Here is an 18,751-nt window from a genome sequence, read left to right as displayed (position 1 = left end):
TTTATTTATTTATTTATTTTTTAATTGTTTATTTATTTATTTTTGAGAGAGAGAGAACACGAGCAGGGGAGAGGCAGAGAGAGAGGGAGACACAGAACATGATCCAGGCTCCAGGCTCCGAGCTATCAGTGCAGAACCTAACACAGGGCTTGAACTCACAAATGGTGAGATAATGACATCAGCTGAAATCAAGAGTCGATCATGACCTGAGCTGAAGTGGGATGCTTAACTGATTGAGCCACCCCTCTAGTATACTTTTAAAAAGCACATTATAATTCTAAAATAAAATTTGTATGCTTAGAATGTTGCTTATTTTTATTTCACTTTTCTTAAAAGTTCTCAGGCATGTTTACTCAATCTTCAAGAAGGATATGCCCCCTTAGTTTCAGATTATAGGGACACGTTTTCTGTGGATTTAGAAAAAAAAATCTAAGATAATTACAAGAAATGATGGGCACCTGATCCCTTCCACTTACAGTAAGCCATGTCTTGTAGTGATGTCAGTCCTTTCTGATATTTCTCCTCTGTGGATTTTTTAAAAGGCAAGAACTGCAAGATTGCAAATGCTTTATTCTTCTAGACCTTTCTGATTTGATTTCCTTTGTCTTTGCTGTGGCAGCTACTGTGCTGAATGACCACTGCTCTCCCCACCCCCAAATCACTGACCTTTTAAACTGTTTTAATATTTACTAGGGAATTACTTGTCCTGAAGCTTGGATAGGACTTCCCTGAAAGATTTTATTATAGACTTAAAACAATGATGAAGAGAAGGGTTCAAAGTCTGAACCCCTCCCTTTACCCAAGGTAAAACAAATTGGATAAAAAATTTATTTTCATTTTTTAAATGTTTATTTTTGAGAGAGACAGAGTGTGAGTAGGGGAGGGGCAGAGAGAGACACACACACACATAGAACAGGAAGCAGATTGCAGGCTCTGAGATATTAGTGCAGAGCATGAGGGGGACTCAAACCCATGAGCCATGAGATTAGGACCTAAACCAAAGTTGGAAGCTTAACCGACTGAGCCACCTAGGCGCCCCAAAGGTGTCAATTCTTTATTGCCCTAGTTCATACCCCAATTATCATTCTCATTTCTAAACGGAAATATTTTCTTCCTCAAGTTTGGTCACCTTCTTACATTTTTGGCCATTGTCTTTGTTTTCTAGATTATAAACTCCTTGAGCAAAATTATCTGATGCTATTTATCTTAGTTTCAGATTTTAGCATCAAGCGAAGTGCTTTGAATTCACTTCATAAATGGCTTTTGAATTAAATTAATTAGTGCCAAGGGTTGACATTGTACTAAAGACAGTGTCATATATATAACAGGCAATAATTGCTCATGGTTTATTGATAGCAGGAGCTCACGGTTTCTTCATTGATTAGTTAAGTTTGGATACATTTTATAATTAGAGCATCAGATGAGTCAGGTGCTCCTTTCGCTCCTTTCTTTTCAAAAACATGTTAGAACTGCTCAACTGGAATTCTAGAGATAAAGTTACTCAATAATAGCTCTCTGCGCCTTTGTCTGTAATATTATGGTTTGGGCTGTATCACCTCGTAATAGATGAAAAGAGTACTAACCTCCTATGGCGAGAATTCATCTCAAAGTCCGTCCTACTCCTGTTAGTGTTATAGACAGGTTCCAGAACCCTTTACTGAGATAAGTAAACAAGTATAATTTTCAAAGATGCAGACCTGAAAATGAAGCACTGATGCTAGATTCCCAAATACTCCTACTGAGATGCTTGTACAGAAGTTGTTCTCAGGCTTGTGATTAATTTCTGCTTTCTAGAGCAAATTGGTAAGTCTTACTTCCCTTTTTGGTAGAACAAGGACTTGTCCATCAAATCCTGGACAGCGAGTTCTGAGGGCACTCCTTGGAACCTGAAGTAGGTAAAATTAGGATGAAAAAAAAAAAGAAAAAAGAAAAAGAAAAGGCAGTATACTACACAGCAGGTGGTAAATGTGTGAGAAGTATTACCAGGAGAGAAGTAACATAGATTGCAAACATAAATCCTTAAATGGTTTTAGATAAAACCAGGGAAGCTAGATCCATAAATATTTTTGTGGGGACTAGGAAGCTTGGAAATATCCCTAATCTAGATATTGACGTTAGAATAACCATGCCTCCCTAAAATACTCCCTAAATGTCCCTGAAAAACCGTACTAAGCTGATTGTGTAATCAACTGATCCAATATAATCTCCTCTAAATCCAGTTTGGACCCTGAACAAGAGGGGACAGAGTGAGGAAGCAAGTTGCTTGGGATCCCAGATTTGGAAGACTATAGGTGCTCTTTCCTAAATGTTATATCGTGTCCCTGCCAGCTTTTGCCTTGCCACGTGCTCAGGCAAAGCGAAGTTCACTGGAAGGCAATTTTATCAATGATTTCTAATCAGGTTTTGTTTTCTCCCCCAGAGATTTAAATCTTCTATAAAGCTTTAAAACTATCAAAACGCTACAGTAAAACCTTTAAAAACTGTTTTCAGCTAACTAGGACTCACCTGCCTTTTCCTTGCTTTCCACTTCCACATTGGAAAAGTCCGAGGAGACCAAGGTCCTATACTAACCGCTCACACCCCACCCCCCTGAATAGGGGACACAGCGCGGGGGGCGGGGGGGGGGGCAGGGCTTCGACCCGAGCGCTGGAGCTCAGCGGAGGAGGTCCCAGCGGGGAACGCGTGGGCCACGGTTCCTCCCTCGCACAACAATCGGGTGATTTGGGGGAGGTGCTTCGCAGGGCTGGGAGTCCTGCTTCTGGAGCTGCAGCGCGAGTACCAGGAAATTAGCAGAGTGGGCAGGGGGCCTGCCTGCTGTCCCGTCTGCCCGCGCTGTGAACGCCCCGCGGTGGCAGCGCGACACGCCCGCTGGGGACAGGTTTGTGGCTGGATTCCTACTCGGATTCACTGTACGTGCCGGGCAGGGGATGCGGAAGGAGAGGGCACCGAGAGGGTGGTGGGCGGGCAGGAGCCTTGCAGGAGGCGGGTGTGGGCTGGAGTGGTCTTTGCCCGCGTGAAACTCCTTGGCTCCATTTAGCTGCTACGCGCTGGCTTTTCAATCTGTCACCTCCGAAAGGGAGCTGAGACCCTCCTCCCTTGTAGGTAAGTTTTCCCCTTTGTCAAACTCCGGGAAAGAAACTTGAGAGAGTCAGTCTTTCTTGAGTTTAAGTGGTGCGTTACTCATGTTTTATTCTCAAGCCAGAGGAACGTCCACTTTGAATGGGCCCCCTGGAATTTAGGGAGAATAAAAAGGAGGTGCAAGTTGTAGTCATATGTGAAGGTGCTACCGTTGAAGCAACGTCTGTTCACCCTGAGAGTGTGAATTCCTGCAGCCCTGGGCCAAGTTGGCTTTCCCACCTCCGGAAATACAGGAAAAACTTGCTCCTCGTGGTTCACTTTCACAGGCGAGAAAAACACCAGCAAGTCTAATGATAATGAGATAACCACAACGGCCACAGCAGCGGCAAAGTGCAGGAGGACATAGGTTAAACTTTGTAATATTGTAGCCAGCTCCCCAGTCCAGAGGCAGAAGCCGTGGGAAACTCTGATTTGGGAGTTGAGGCCTCAGACAGTATTGCTATCACTGGACTGGGGCAGTGGAGAGAAGGGTGCGTGTAAATCTCCCATCTCCTTGTTTCCTTTGAAATAGTCCCAAGGCCTCTTGGTAGTCTGGGCACTCTTATTTTCTCCTTTGCCTTCTGCCTGTTTTCTCTCCAAGGGAATGCCAAGTGGGTTGTAATCAAGCATTGTTGTACGGCAGATGGAAAATTCCCCCAGACCCTCAGGTTACAGCCTTTCAGCCATGTTAAGACTAGAGTTCTTAGGGCCTTAGAACCAAGCTACACACACCTTTTGCCTCCCCTGGCGGCTTCCTGCCCTGGGAGTTAGCGTAGATTATAATAGGGTTTGTGGTCCTGTCCTGTTTCCAAAATAAGAGGACTATGTGTGTTCGTTGACCACCTTTGGTCATTTTCTAAAATGACAAATAGCCCAGATTTGAATATTGCTCTGTGGTGGACAAGTACAGTTTTTCTAAGGGTTTGTTTGAGAGAGGACTTGATTAGTCACTGAGGCTGGGAAGGGAGGTCAGCACTGGCCCCTGAGAACAGCCTTACCCCACATCCACTCAGATCCCTCAGCATTTTCCTCCCGGCACCTGGGTTCTGAAGTATAGGAGGCCAGGGCTGCAGTTGCCTCAACCCGTCCAGAAATTCTAGAATTGATAACCAGCAAAAAGGCCATTGAATCATCTTTTTTCTTTATCTTGTGGTAGCGTTCTATTTGTTTTAGAAGGTGAAAAGTTGCAGAGTCATGGCTCCGGAGATGTGTGCCCAGATTTTTTTGTGTGTTTCGCAATATTGATGTGACAAGGCCACCATAAATAAGAACTTTGTCCTTTTTGGCCAAGAGCCTGTAAAGACAAGAGGAATAGTCCATAGTTGAGAGATAGACTCAACTGTAATAGATACAGTGGGGGTAGGCATGGTGCTGGGTGGGGAGGGCAAGGTAGGAAGATGAGATTGGGCAGAAAAAGGCTCCCAGAAAACCAAAGTAGTCTAGAATTCTTAGCCTTGATGGTGGATAGCCCATGATGAGCTGAACACTTAAGAAAACTGGATTCTAGTCTTGGTCCCTCTACTGTGAATTTGGGTCAGATTACTCACTCTACCTCTCCAGGCCTCGGTTTCCTTATACCTTAAAAGCAGAGACAAATATTACTTGCTCCGACTACCTTAGAGTTTTCTAGATCAGGTGACATCATGTAAAAGCTTTTTGAAAACTCTAAAATGATCTCCTCAGTGCCTAGGACAGTACCAAAGTAGGAACTTATTTACCAAATGCTTATATAGCACTTACCAGGTCCGAGTACTTTTCCAAGATCTTCAGACTTTACTCATTTGACACTCACAAGAATCCCGTGAGAAAGGAAGTATTAACCTCATTATACAGGAGAGGTAAGTCCCCGAGAAGTTAAATCCCCACCAGTAAGTGGCAGAATCTAATTCACCTGGACTCTAGTCTAGTTCCAGAGTCTCTGTGTGCTCAACACTCTTCTCCTTGTCCCTTCAGAGGAGAAGCAGTCACCTCTACCTTAGGGGACTGAGCCCTACTCTCTGGCAAAAATGATGGAGGTATTCTCTGCTGTGCTGACCCATGATGGACAATGAAAGGAACAGTACACTATACAAATATGACATCATTGTAATATTTTATTTTCTTTTTTTAATGTTTATTTATTTATTTTGAGATAGAGAGTGGGGAAGGGACAGAGAGAAGGAGAGAGAGAATCCCAAGCAGGGCCTGCACTGACAATGCAGACCCCAATGTAGGGCCTAATCCCATAAATTGTGAGACAATGACTTGATCCGAAATCAAGAGTCAGAGGCTTAACCAACTAAAGCACCCAGGCGCCCCGTAATATTTTATTTTCCATAATTCATAACCAACTTGCATGTTTTGTCTTTTCTTTGATGATTTGGACCTCACTCCTAGAATACTCAAAACACCTAACATTTTACTCTTTTAATTATTAGTACTACTATATTGCTCTCCTCCCTCCTGGCAACCTTTTCTAGTAAAAACCTTTCAGTAATTGCATTTTGACTACAGTGTCCAGCCATGACGTGGGCTCAAGGCAACTTACTGACAAATCAGCTTTGAAAAGAAGTCTAGTCCGGCATCATTTTATTCCATGCCATGAATCACTTCTCTATTTCTTAATGTCTTACCTTCATTATTCCTCACCTGGCCCTCAGGTCTCTGAGAGGTGGTTTGTGGTATGAAATCAGAAGCTTGGCATTGGCCCATTTCCCCAAGCCACAGACCTGAGGAGTTCAGCCACATTCTCCGTGTTGGAAAAACTTTGTGTGAGGTGCACTTTCAATGTGTTGTTCACATTTAAAGAAAAAAAACCTCTCATTGCCCTTTTCCTCCAACTGCTGACATCTTTGTGTGCTTTTACCACCAGCTGTTCTGGAACGCTTCCACTTTTTCTCTACTTTTTCTTAAAAAAAAATTTTTTTTTCATGTTTATTTATTTTTGAGAGAGACAGAGTGCGAGCTGGGGAGGGGCAGAGAGAGAGGGAGACACAGAATCTGAAGCAGGCTCCAGGCTCTGAGCTGTCAGCACGGAGCTGGATGAGGGACTCGGACCCACGAGCTGTGGGATTATGACCTGAGCCGAAGTCAGACGCTTAACTGAGCCACCCAGGCACCCCTCTACTTTTTCAATACCAGTTTTCACAAAGGGAAGACCATTCTCTGGGCATTCCACTGCTAAATAAATTTCATTCTGCAAACATTCGTAGAGACCTACAGAAACTGTTTTAGATGTAAAATTATTGTTAAATAACAACAATCCTGCTTGATAAACTTTTCTCAATTTTTTAAAATTAACATTCCTGCTATGTTTCTTCAGATCTCTGTCCAGAGGCTTAGGGATCCCTTATTAAGCTAATTACATGAACTCTGAGGGACAGTGCAGTTTATTCATGACTTCCTCCCCACCCCTGCCCCCACTAGTGGAACAAGATCAGATACGTTAAATGGCACTAAAAGTATTGTCTTGCACTGAGAGCTTATATAACATTCTGTGCTTTCAAGACTACTGACCTGTGGAGGTGGATTAGTTTATTGTATGTATTTGGTTTTATTTCTTAAATGGGGACATATAGTTTCTGTTTGCTTAAATCCAAAGTACCTTTTCAGCCTACCTTGTAAAACAGGGGTTACTTGGGAAGCTTTGGTTTCTTTACCTGAAAAATTGGAATAATACTACCTACCCTGTAGCGTCACTGGAAGAGGAAACAAGATAACAGATGTAAGATGTGCCAGCTGGCCACAGAGCAGGGATTCAACAATGTTAGTTGAATGAGAATTAAACAGTTTGCAGTCTCTCTTTTTTTTATTTTTGAGAGAGATAGAGTGTGAGCAGAGGAGGGGCAGAGAGAGAATCCCAAGCAGGCTTCGGGTTCTGAGCTGTCAGCGCAGAGCCCCACACGGGGCTCAAACTCGTGAACTGCAAGATCATGACCTGAGCTGAAGTTGGGTGCTTAACTGACTGAGCCACCCAGGCACCCCAGCAGTTTGCAGTCTCTTGAAGAAGATAGTACAGTGTAGTTAGTGTACAAGATATGAAGTCATAGGCATGGGTTTGCGTCCTAACTTGGCTGCTTAACATCTTGGAGTCACATTTTCTTCATCTATGAAATGGATATAGTTATAAGGACTGTAATGGTATAGTTACAAAGATTAAATAATGCATATAAAGTACATGACAGAATTGGACACCTAGTGAGCTCTTACAAAATTAAGCGTATATGTATGTTGTTTCGATCACACTAACAGCAATGCATAGACACAGGATGACCAGTAACACAGTATAAGAAGAGATATAAATTTATAGATTATTGGTAGATGGATAGAATGATCAGAATTTGATAGATGTCACTCTAAGAAGGTGGCATTCAGGGGTTGAGTTTTAAAGGCAGGAGTGGACATTGCGTATGAGACAGTACTACATGCCAAGGGTGGATATGAGAAAAGATATGTGTTTATGTGGACAAGATAGAAGAAGCAGATAGCAGGGCTGATCATAGAATGAGAGGACATTAAAGAGAATGGCTACCGGACAGGGTAGGAAATTTAAATTTGAAGCTTTACTTAATCCCTACCCACTTTGACTTCAGTATCACCAGTCTACTCCTTCTGAGTGCATTCCCAATTATACTTCCAACTCCAGACAGTAACATTCATTGCAATGTGAAGTAACCTGACGACTTATATAAAGATCATCTTCCTGGGGCATCTGGTGGCTCAGTCAGTTGAACGTCTGGCTTTGGCTCAGGTCATGATCTCACGGTTCATGAGTTCGAGCCCCAAGTCATGCTCCCTGCTGTCGTTAAGGATCCTCTGTCCCCTTCTTTCTCTGCCCCTCCTCACTCGTGTGCTCGCTGTCTTTCTCAAAAATAAAATAAAATAGAATAAATTAAATTAAATTAAAAAAATTAAAGATAATCTTTCTTCCCTTATTTATTCTATGAAAGTACCATCAATGCCAATTCCTTACTTTGCATTTGCCTAGCATTTTGTTTCTAATATCCTGCTTCCCCTTTTTCACTTGTGTTGGTATTGATGATGACCATAATCATGCTGATAATGATGATCATAACAATATAATAAACCTTACTGAGGGTGTTTCATGGGCCAGGTGCTGTGCTAAGTATAAATTTATTCCACATGCTATCTCAATTAAATCCTGGCAACAAACCAGTAAGTTAGGAGCCATTACTATTGCTATCTTATAAATGAAGAATTTCGTTTCAGAGAGGTCGAATCTCTGAACCAAAGTTAACCAAATGGTGGGACTGGAATTCAAATCTTGTAGCCTGGGATCCTAAACACTATTGAAATGGCAAAAAGCTATAAGCTGGGTTTCTAAAGCAGGACATGTATTAGAATTTAGGCATTCCCAATCAAACATTAATGGTGCTACTATGTACATAATTTGATGTTTCTAATGAGATCAGTCCATGAACTCTGGTCTTTTGGGTCCAGCTTGCAGTATGATGCAAAAATATGATTTTAGTCTCTCTTTATAGAATTTTGCCCATTTATCTTTGCTTCTCATACCCCTACATTTTCATTTTCGCTTCATGCCTGTTTGATATCTTCAGGCTTAATGTTATAGAACTAGAAAACAACCTGATACTATTTATTTTGAAATTGAAAAAGAGATGATTTCTTCTGTGAATAAACCTAAGATCCTTTTTTAAGAACAATATAGTTAATGCTGCAATGTAAGAACATTATGTGACTGTCAAGTTATTTGGGGTATTTATGTCTGCTTTTCCTATCTTGTCTAAAATATTTTTAAGATTCCAGACCAAAATTGAAAAATGGTTGACCTCACTGAGCTTATGGAAAATGAAGTATTCATGGCCTTTGCTTCCTATACAACGATTATTCTTTCAAAAATGATGTTTATGAGTACTGCAACTGCATTCTTTAGATTGACAAGAAAGGTAAGACATTTAGGGGCGATATTTTCCTTTAAGACTTGAAATTTGGAAAAACAATTTTCTTAATTTACTTTTTTTTTTTTTTTTTTTGGTAAAGCCCAATGGCACATTGTTTAATATTGCAAATGCATTATGCAGTCATTTGGTACAGATGCATCTGATATATTTATGGAACAGGCACTTTCTCCTGGAAACGACTAAGTGGTTGTTTTCATTGTGGCTTTTACCTTTTGTCATGCTGCTTAGTATATGAGATTCCTGCATTCTATAAGCAGATTCAATGCTTCTTAGTGTATGAGATTCCTGAGATTCCTGTATGTTCCTCATATTAGTATATGAGATTCCTGTAGTATCAAAGTTTTCAAGGAAACGTTCTATAATTTTGGAGTTAATTTTGCCTGCTAGAGTTTAGAAAATAGTCATTTTCCAGACAGTTAACTGGTGTCTTCAGTTCTATGACAGGTGAAGGATATACCTTTGGGGACAGAATTAAGTTCTTATGATTATCAATAGAGTCTTTTATGACTGGGACAAGACATTTGAATTTTGTGTAGTTCCAACTTCTTAAGTAGATGCTATTTCTGCCCAGCATTATAAGAATGTGATTTTTTTCCTAAAATGGAGGGTTGGGGAAGGTATTAGAAAGATTTTGGAACATATATCCTGTACTCAAGCAGGGTTTCTAACACAGTAAGGGGGGTAGAGCAAAGCTACCTTGACACAGAAACTATTTTCATTGATGTCGTCCCTCGTCAGCAACTACTTCCTGGAAACACCTATTTCTCTAGGAGTGCCTGTCCTGAGTTTTTGCCCAGAGACTTGCTTTTGTCCAGAGCTCAGTCATCCTTAAGATATTTCCCTGTTACTGTCTTGAGGTATAATTCCTTCCCAAGGACATTTACATTTTAACGCGGGCACACACAGACACGTTTAAGGCTCTAATAGGTCCAGGTGTTAGAGCAGCAAGCAGTAAGGTAGTTGCCTACCACCAGCTCCACAGTGTCCTCTAGAAACATGGCACGCAGCATAGCAGAAATGTTCCCCGTCTTATAAGGAAAGGAGAAAGGAACTCAGATTTGTGGAATACCAATGATATGTAGCCGTGTGGTGCTCTTGGTATGTGTGAAATCACAGGATCATTTTACATCATCGTTCATATTATCACGGGAATTGAGGGTTAGCCCCCCCATTTTACAGTTGAGGAACTGAAGATCAGAGACGTTATGCACCAATAAAGGGTGATGCTGAGATTCTAATTCAGACTGCTTTAAACTCAAATCTCATGCACTTGTCATTGTAATACATTTGTTTACTTGTTTGAAACATGTTTACTGAACATCTAGTGTGTGCCAGACAGAGCTGACTTCAAGAGCTGATCCTGTATCATGTCCTTTCTCATCAGTTCTCTTCAACATCTTAATCTGAAATAAATGTTTATATCATATTAAGAAAAATATTATAATATTTATGGATTTCTAAGTGTAAATTAGGCTAATTTTGTAGTTCATGTTTTTCTTTGCTTTGAATTATTAAGCAGTGGAGCATACTTAAATATTTCTTAAATGCATTTTTCAAGTTTCAAGGGATGGGGAAATCATATCAAAGAGCATAATCATTGCAGGAAGAAATAAATGAATATATGCCGTAGAACATGTCCTTTACAGGAATGCAATTCAGCTTCTTATATTTCACTGTATTTTTGAACCCAAAGTGTTAATTCAGCAAAAGAAAAGAGATACACATATCCTAACAAAGTACAAAATACATTTCCCGCCTCTCACTCTTTTATGTTTCTTGCCCGTTCTCTAACATCCTTGGCTGGTAAACTTACAACTTTCCTATGAACCAGTCAGTTGGAAATGTTAATACCCTTGAGAGAAGTTATATCAACATCACTGTGAAAAAAAATGCCAATTCACCATAATAATAGTCAATGATAACTTAAAATTATGCTCTCTTTTCCCGTTTTGGTTCCTTTTTGCTATTTTTATACATTGGTTTTATTTAAGTCCCTATTTATGCTTTTCTTTAAAAAAATTTTGGACTGTTAATAAAAATGAAGATTTAAAGTATAGACCCTTACCTGTGCTTGAGCTCTGAATTTTTTCCTAAGGGCCAATCTGGATGCCTGTATTTCTTCTGTTAAAATCCAAATAACTTATCAGGTAGAATACTCACCTGTTATTTGGTATTTGAACAGCATTTTTTATTCCTTGGTATTTGGAATAGGTTTTTGCCAACCCAGAAGACTGTGCAGGGTTTGGCAAAGGAGAAAATGCCAAGAAATATCTTCGGACAGATGACAAAGTGGAACGTGTGCGAAGGTAAACACACTGCCTCCTGAAATTATCTATTTTATCAAAGAGTTTTGGTCAAGGAGCTCAGTGAGATGTTGAGGGTCCTAAGAAGAGGGAAAAGCAGTCATCTTATATAGTCCATATAATAATTATGGAAAATTGGGATGTAGAAGTCTCCAACTCTCACTGCAATTGTACATGTTGCCAATTTCCTACTTTGTTGGGGTTAATAACTTTGTTCTGTGTAGGGATTTTTCGAAAGTAGTTACAGGTAGGAGGTAAAATGAGGATAGTAGATTCTTGTGTTTTGTCATCTTTCTCTAGAGTTGAGAGTGTCAGCTTGTGTGAAAGGTTGAAGATACTTTTGCATAAGACTCAAAATGTGGGTGGATGACTCAGTCAGTTAAGTGTCTGACTCAATTTTGGCTCAGGTCATGATCTCACTGTTTGTGACATGGAGCCCATGTCGGGCTCTGCACTGACAGCATGGAGCCTGCTTGGGATTCTCCCTCCGTCTCCCTCTCTCTCTCTCTCTCTCTCTCTCTCTCTCTGCCCCTCCTCGTCTCATACACACTCACTCTCTAGCCCTCTCTCAAGATAAATAAATAAAAATTGAAAAAACAAGACTCAGAATATGAACATGGGAAATCTTGCCCTTCTTTCTCTCTGTCCTTTGTAGGTATTATGTTTAATGCACGGAGAATTCAATAAACAATGAAAAACAATAAGCCAAGATACCATTCACACAGGTTCCTAATATAATTAATATATATATACATATACATATCTATATATAGATAGATAATTAATATACTTAGATCTATAATATACTTAAAGCATCCAGGTGTCCCTGGATGATCTATCCATTGTTGAAAGTGGGGTATTAAAATCCCCTACTATTATTACTTTATTGTCATTTCTCCCTTTTGGTCTGTTAATATTTGCTTTATATATTTAGATGCTTCTATGATAGGTGTATAAATATTTACTAATGTTATATCCTCTGGATGAATTGACCTCCTTCATCATTATATAATGGCTTTCTTTATCTCTTATAATCTTTAGCTTGAAGCCTGTTTTGTCTGATATAAGTGTAGCTATTCCTGCTCTCTTTTGTGTTCCATTTCCATGGAATATCTTTTTCCATCCCTTCACTTTCAGTCTTTGTGTCCTTAAAGCAGAAATGAGTCTCTTGTAGGCAGCATCTAGTTTTATCTTGGTTTTTTTTATCCATTCATTCTGTATCTTTTGTTATAGTTATTTATACTACTTTCATCTTTTAGTCTTTTCTTTTTTAATTTTTTTTTAGTGTTTAATTTTGAAAGAGAGAGAGAGAGAGAGACAGAGCACGAGCAGGGGAGGGGAAGAGGAAGAGGGAGACACAGAATCCGAACCACGGTCCAGGCTCTGAGCTGTCAGCACAGAGCCCGACGTGGGGCTCAAACCTACAGACCATGAGATAATGACCTGAGCTGAAGTCGGTCGCTTAACCAACTGAGCCACCCAGGTGCCTGTCTTTTAGTCTTTATACTAGAGTTATGTGATTTACCCACCATCATTACATTAGTATATTTTGAATTTAATTACATTTGCTTTTACTGATGAGTTTTATACTTTCATACATTTTCTTCTTACTAATTGCTGTCCTTTTGTTTCAGCTTAAAGAATACCCTTTAATATTTCTAGCTGCTTTAGTGGTGATGAATACTTTCAGCTTTTATTTGGAAAACTCTTATCTCTTCTTCAATCTGAAGAACAACTTTGTCAGGTATAGGATTCCTGATGGCAGGTTTTTTATTGTTTTTTTTTTTTTCTTTTTCTTTTAAAACGGTAGAATATATCATCTACTCCCTTCTGCCTTGTAGTTTCTGGTAAAAAATATTCTGATAGTCTTATAGGGTTCCTTTGTATAAAACAACCTGCTTTTCTCTTGCTGGTTTTAAGAGTCTCTCCTGTCTTCAACTTTTGGTAATTTACTTATAATGTGTTTCAGCGTGGGTTTCTTTGGATTCATATTTTTTTGTAGTTTCTGAGGTTCCTGTATCTGGATATCTGTTTATTTCTCCAGGTTAGGGAAGGTGTTAACCATTATTTTTTGGGCTAAGCTTTCTGCCCCCTTTTCACCCTCTTCTACTTCTGGGACCTCCATAATACATACATACATACATACATACAATTAATCTTTTTAATTATATTCCATAAGTTCCATAAACTATATTTACTTTTTCATTATTATTTTTTCTTTTTTTTGCCTATAATTGGATGAATTCCACTGCTATGTCTTCAAGTTTACTGATCCTTTATTCTACTTGATCTAGTCTGTTGATGAACCACTCTATTGAATTTTTAAATTCAGTTACTGTATTCTGCTCTGTGTTTTCTTTTAGGCACTTTTTAATATTTTCTATTTCTGTTGTAAATCTCGCTTTGTTCATGCATTTCTCTCCTGGCCTTAGTGAGCATCTTATGATCATTATTTTGAACTCTGTATTAAGTAAATCTAGTTATTTCTGTTTCATTAAGATCTGTTCCTGTAGATTTATCTTGTTCTTTGGTTTGAAACATATTCTTCTGTTTTTTCGTCTTCTTTGGCACTGTGTTGGTTTCTGTGCATTAGAACAACCACTTCTCTCAGTCTTGACAGAGTGGTGTCATGTAGGAAATGAACCTTGTCAATTATCCTAGCCTGAGCCCTGTTGTCTCTCAGACCTTCGTGACAGTCCAAGCTGCCATCTTTGTTTTTACTGGCTCCCAATAGTTCAAGGTATGTCAAGATTTGTCAAGTGTTCCAAAGGGAGGATCACAGTCAACATTTAAATATAGGCTAATTGGAAGCTGGACATTTAAGTAACAGCTGGGAAAGTATGTAGTTATGCCCCTTCTAAGGAGATACTGGGGTTTGGGCATTTTTGTCAACTCCATCTGTGCTGGGCCTGTGTATAGCCATGTGAACAGATAGTCGAAGTGACTGCTTGAGCTGGTGGAGAACTGATTCTTTGTTTGCTATGTTTTGTGGGAATAAAATCTAACTAACTAACTCATGACTGTTAGTGCTGATCAGGGCCAGGTGACCCAGGGACCCCTCCCTAGGACTGCAGCCATAAAGGTTGGAGTGCATACATGTGTATAAACTCCTTCCAGGGAGATAGTGGTGACTGGGATCAAGCTAGAGAGAGAAGGCCAGGGAAGTATCCGCCAGCTTCCCTGGTTTCTACAAAGGATCAAAGACTGAACCTAGATACAAGCATGCTGGTGCTTAGGCAGTAGATTTCAAAGTATGTAGTTGCAGACCTTTAAGAGAAAGACTGGGAGATGGACAATTTTGCCTGCTCCCTCTGTGCTGACACACAAGTCTTGTACATCCCTTAACTTCTCTATTTTATTTGTTGTAAGTCTCGTGGGTCTTTGAGATGCAATCCTCAGTAATTTTCAGAGCAAGATATTTTGGGGGTTCTGTCCTGGGGTGAGAGTCTTAAATGTTTGGGCACTAAATGTGAAGTCCAAACCCACTCCTCCTCAGGAAGAAGCTGGGAGTTGGAAATTCCCTCTCAGTTGTGGGGTAGGGTTTATGGCAAGACTGTGTCTCAGCCTTAAAGATGGGTATTGTTCAATGTCTAGGAGTCACGCAGTTGTTTTCTGGATTTCTTTCAGATGTAATTACTTTGTGTGGAGCTCTACATTTGATGTGGCTGTGGAAGGGAGGGAGTTCAGGAGCCTCCTGTGTCACCATCTTGGCTGTCCCTTTTTCACCCACAGAATTTTTGTTGTTGTTGGGATTCTATTACTGATCTATTAATTACCATGTCCTAACACTGAAACATCAAAGTTATATATCGATTTCTCATTTAGTGTATTCTTTTCTCTTTTTTTTAATGTTTATTTATTTTTGAGAGAGAGATACAGAGCATGAGCAGGGAAGGGACAGAGAGAGGGATACACTGAATCTGAAGCAGGCTTCAGGCTCTGAGCTGTCAGCACAGAGCCTAACACAGGGCTGAGGCTCACAAACCACAAGGTCATGACCTGAGCTGAAGTCGGATGCTTAATTGACTGAGCTACCCAAGCGCCCCACATCTAGTATTTTCTAATGCTCATCCACACATGGTGCAATTCTAGGTACATTTCAAGGAATAAGTGAACTTATATAAAATTAAAGAAACAATGAAGTGTTTTCACAACCATACTCAAACATACAGATAGTTAGTTTTGTGGCGAATACTTAACATAGGAAACATCATGAGTATAGCTGATGGCACCACTTCTGTTTGGTGAATATGAAGAATGAAATGGATACTGAAATAAGAAAAATTTACTTCTGTAATTCAGGTATCAGTTAGAGCCTCTAGTCCCTTTAGGATCTAGATCATATTTACATTATCACATTTTTGATTCCCAGTGAGAGTCTGAAACCTCTCCCAAGATTTCTGCAGATTCCCTGTCAGTCTGGGCCCTACATTTGTGCGTGTTTCCATTGTCTACATTTTGTGAGACTAGCATAAACTTGGCTCTTTCCTCAACTCTCGACAAACCAACTTAAGAAATGTGGCTAAAATAGACTTGACTAAATTGAGTCACGTTACGGCAACGCAAACATTTCAAGTTGTAGGTTAGACAGAGCTCTGACGGTGTCCTTCAGCAGCCTCTCCCTGGGAAGTTGCACTGTACCTTCTTTGCTTCGGATGATGCCCAGCAGGACATCATTTTGCAGGCTCTGCTTTTGCCCCATGCATTCTCTTGTTCTACCAGTACCAAAATGAAATTCACATTTTTTTTCTTATGCAAAAATTCAATCCCAAGTTATTTATTAAACAAGAATGTTTTCTTCTAAGAAGTCTGTGCTAGATAGCGTGAATAAAATTTTAGCCTCTGCTTCGCTTAGTTATATATTTGTTAAGTTAGCAGTCCTGCAGAGTAAATCAGCCTGTCTTAAAAATGGACTGTGTCAAGCGTGTGGATCTAAAATAGTTTCAGGACAGAGAATCAATGTGAAAATTTCAAACTGTATCAGAAAATTATAAGTGTTATGGTGAAAAAGAATAAACTTTAGAAAAGGTGAGTAGTGCTTTGTGGAGTTACTAAAACCACCAAAAAGACAGTAAGCAGTTTAAAACTTTGTCTTTACCTTTTTGTACCTCCCTTCTAGAGAAGGTAATCACATCCATGATGCTAATCATGACCCTATACTCATAACATTGCCCGGGACTTGAAAGTGATAACAATTAGACTCTCAATAGCATTAGTAAGTTTGAAGGGAGGATCCAAGTGTCATGTGTGAAAGCTTAATAAAAGATATTTTATTATGAGATTTTAGATTCTTCCCCACTTTCCCTTCCCATTCCCACCCCCCATGCCCATTGTACTTCTAGAGGAGAAAGCCATTATTGAAGCTGATCTTCTAGTCAGGTTGTCAATAACCATTGACCTTAGTTCTGAAAGGAGTCAGTATCCTTAGAGATGCAGCGACTGTGTGCACAGCGCCCCCTGGTGATCAGACACTGGGTTTTCAGTGTGGAGACAGGAGAAAGAGTCTCCAAGAAAGACTGTCGGGTTTCCTGTTGTAATTTTTGAGACTTTATCGACCCCACCAAAAAGTTTCTAGTAACAATTCGCCATTGGAGATACTTTGCAGATAAAGATTTTCCAGAATCTCCCCATTTCATTTTTAACCTTGACTTTTTTTTTCTTTTCATTACTTCCACATGTAAAGCTATTTCTATTAGTATAGAAATATGTAAATTTCCACATGTAAATCCAATGTCAGGGACTGAGTGGGGCTACAAATGAAGTGAAATGAAGTATGCTTTCAGTATGCAATACTGAAAAAATTGATATCGATGACATGTGGGACAAATAATTAAAAACATAAAGTAATATGTCTTGGAAATGTTAAGATAAATGAATGGCTTAAAGTAAGTTACTTGCATTTGGGGAGACAGAAATCAGTGATGATTAGAAAACATTTTACATATGTGTTTATTTAATCCTATCTCACCATGTTCTGGAAAGAATTTGAGACCATACATACATTCAATACAAGATAAAAGGAAAGTTGCAAGGTAATCAGAGCAGCTGGAGAAATAAAGGGTACCATTCAAAAGGAAAAGAAGGAAGGCTTGGCTTTGGTATATAGGGAAAGGAGAGATGTTGAGAATATACTACTTTCAAAGGCAGAGAATCCCCTTTCCCTCAGAGTGCTTAATCAAGTCTAGGTGATACTCACTGGGGATTCTGCTAAGGGACTGATGCATGGGCTAGGAGTTGAACTAGATGGCTTCCCTTCTGGCCCCAGTGCATGAACAAAGCATTCACTGAGACCTTATTGTGTGTGTATCACTGTCACTGCTTCTATTGGGATAATATAAAAGAGCTTTAAGACTGATATTCCTGAAAGTGCAAAGTGTCTTCGTTATTATATGTTGAGATACACTAATAGTAGAAACAAAAATAATGATATGTTAAATAAAAGCCAGATGGTTAAAGGGCAAGGCAATTTAAACAAAAATGAAATAAATACGCATATTAAAAAATCTGTTTAGTTTTAAAAGAAATGGAAAAATGAATATATGTCTACTGATTTTGAAAGTAGTGTTTTGCTAATTTCCCACAGAGCTCACCTGAATGACCTTGAAAACATTGTGCCATTTCTTGGTATTGGCCTTCTGTATTCCTTGAGTGGTCCAGATCTCTCTACAGCCATCCTGCACTTCAGACTCTTTGTTGGAGCACGGATCTACCACACAGTCGCGTATTTGACACCCCTTCCCCAGCCAAATCGTGCTTTGGCTTTCTTTCTTGGCTATGGAGTTACTTTTTCAATGGCTTACAGGTTGCTAAAGAGTAGATTGTACCTGTAAGGAGAATCCTACAACTCATCATCCAGTTATTTTCTAAGAATTCTGTACTTCCAATTTATGATGATTTTTTTTTTTTTTAGATTTTAAGTGGGAGGGGAGCAGAGAAATTTAGATGGGGCAAACAGCCTGAATATTAACATGACCAATATCCTTTATTCTTATGCTTGTACTGAAATTTTAACACAATTCTTAAGTCTTTTGATTTCCTATTTAAGTGCCTTGTGATAATTCAGATTATAATTTGTAACATTCATTCAACATTTAATATTTTAAATCTATAAAAAGGGTGAGTGTATGTATGATACCCCTGTATCTCAATATTGCTGAAACAGACATACGAAATAAAGAATTTGGAGAATAGTTTAATTTGGTTTAATTTTTCCCATCTTATATTTTCAAAAGTTTTAAACCTACAGGAAAGTGGAAAAGTAGTACAATCCTCCTTTATATATGTTTCACCCAAGTTTACCAACTGTTAACATTTTTATTACTTGCTTTCACTCTCTCAATGTTTTTTTCTGAATCATTTCAAAGTAGGTTGCAGAAATCATGATACTTCACTTCTAAATACTTCAACATG

The 18,751-nt window shown here is 39.3% G+C and overlaps 1 protein-coding gene and 1 long non-coding RNA gene across 7 annotated transcripts in view; one reads left to right on the top strand and one right to left on the bottom strand.

Moving 5' to 3' along the window:
- LOC121038867 (uncharacterized) overlaps positions 1–2,699 on the bottom strand; it is an 8,961-nt gene extending 6,262 nt beyond the window's left edge. Inside the window, exon 1 of the long non-coding RNA XR_005794549.1 lies at positions 2,506–2,699. This is a non-coding gene — a long non-coding RNA (uncharacterized LOC121038867). The remainder of the gene's footprint in view (positions 1–2,505) is intronic.
- Positions 2,700–2,765: 66 nt separating this feature from the next.
- On the top strand, positions 2,766–18,537 carry MGST1 (microsomal glutathione S-transferase 1). Of its 6 annotated transcripts, none has more exons than XM_040488807.1 (5): positions 2,766–2,878; positions 5,757–5,872; positions 8,877–9,023; positions 11,250–11,344; positions 17,925–18,537. In XM_040488807.1, exons 3-5 carry the CDS (start codon positions 8,898–8,900, stop codon positions 18,169–18,171), a joined length of 468 nt encoding a protein of 155 aa, XP_040344741.1. In that variant the 5' UTR covers positions 2,766–2,878; positions 5,757–5,872; positions 8,877–8,897; the 3' UTR covers positions 18,172–18,537. The 6 variants fall into 6 exon arrangements, with proteins under 6 accessions (XP_040344741.1, XP_040344739.1, XP_040344737.1 ...); XM_040488806.1 differs by having other exon boundaries at positions 2,780–2,909; positions 5,757–5,867; XM_040488804.1 differs by having other exon boundaries at positions 2,780–2,909.
- The last annotated feature ends 214 nt before the right edge of the window (positions 18,538–18,751 follow it).

The sequence above is a fragment of the Herpailurus yagouaroundi genome, unplaced genomic scaffold (assembly GCF_014898765.1).
Source record: "Herpailurus yagouaroundi ecotype Mexico unplaced genomic scaffold, PumYag 166, whole genome shotgun sequence".
NCBI lineage: Eukaryota > Metazoa > Chordata > Mammalia > Carnivora > Felidae > Herpailurus > Herpailurus yagouaroundi.
The sequence above is the reverse complement of the archived record's forward strand: the minus strand, read 5'-3'. Positions and strand labels throughout refer to the sequence as shown.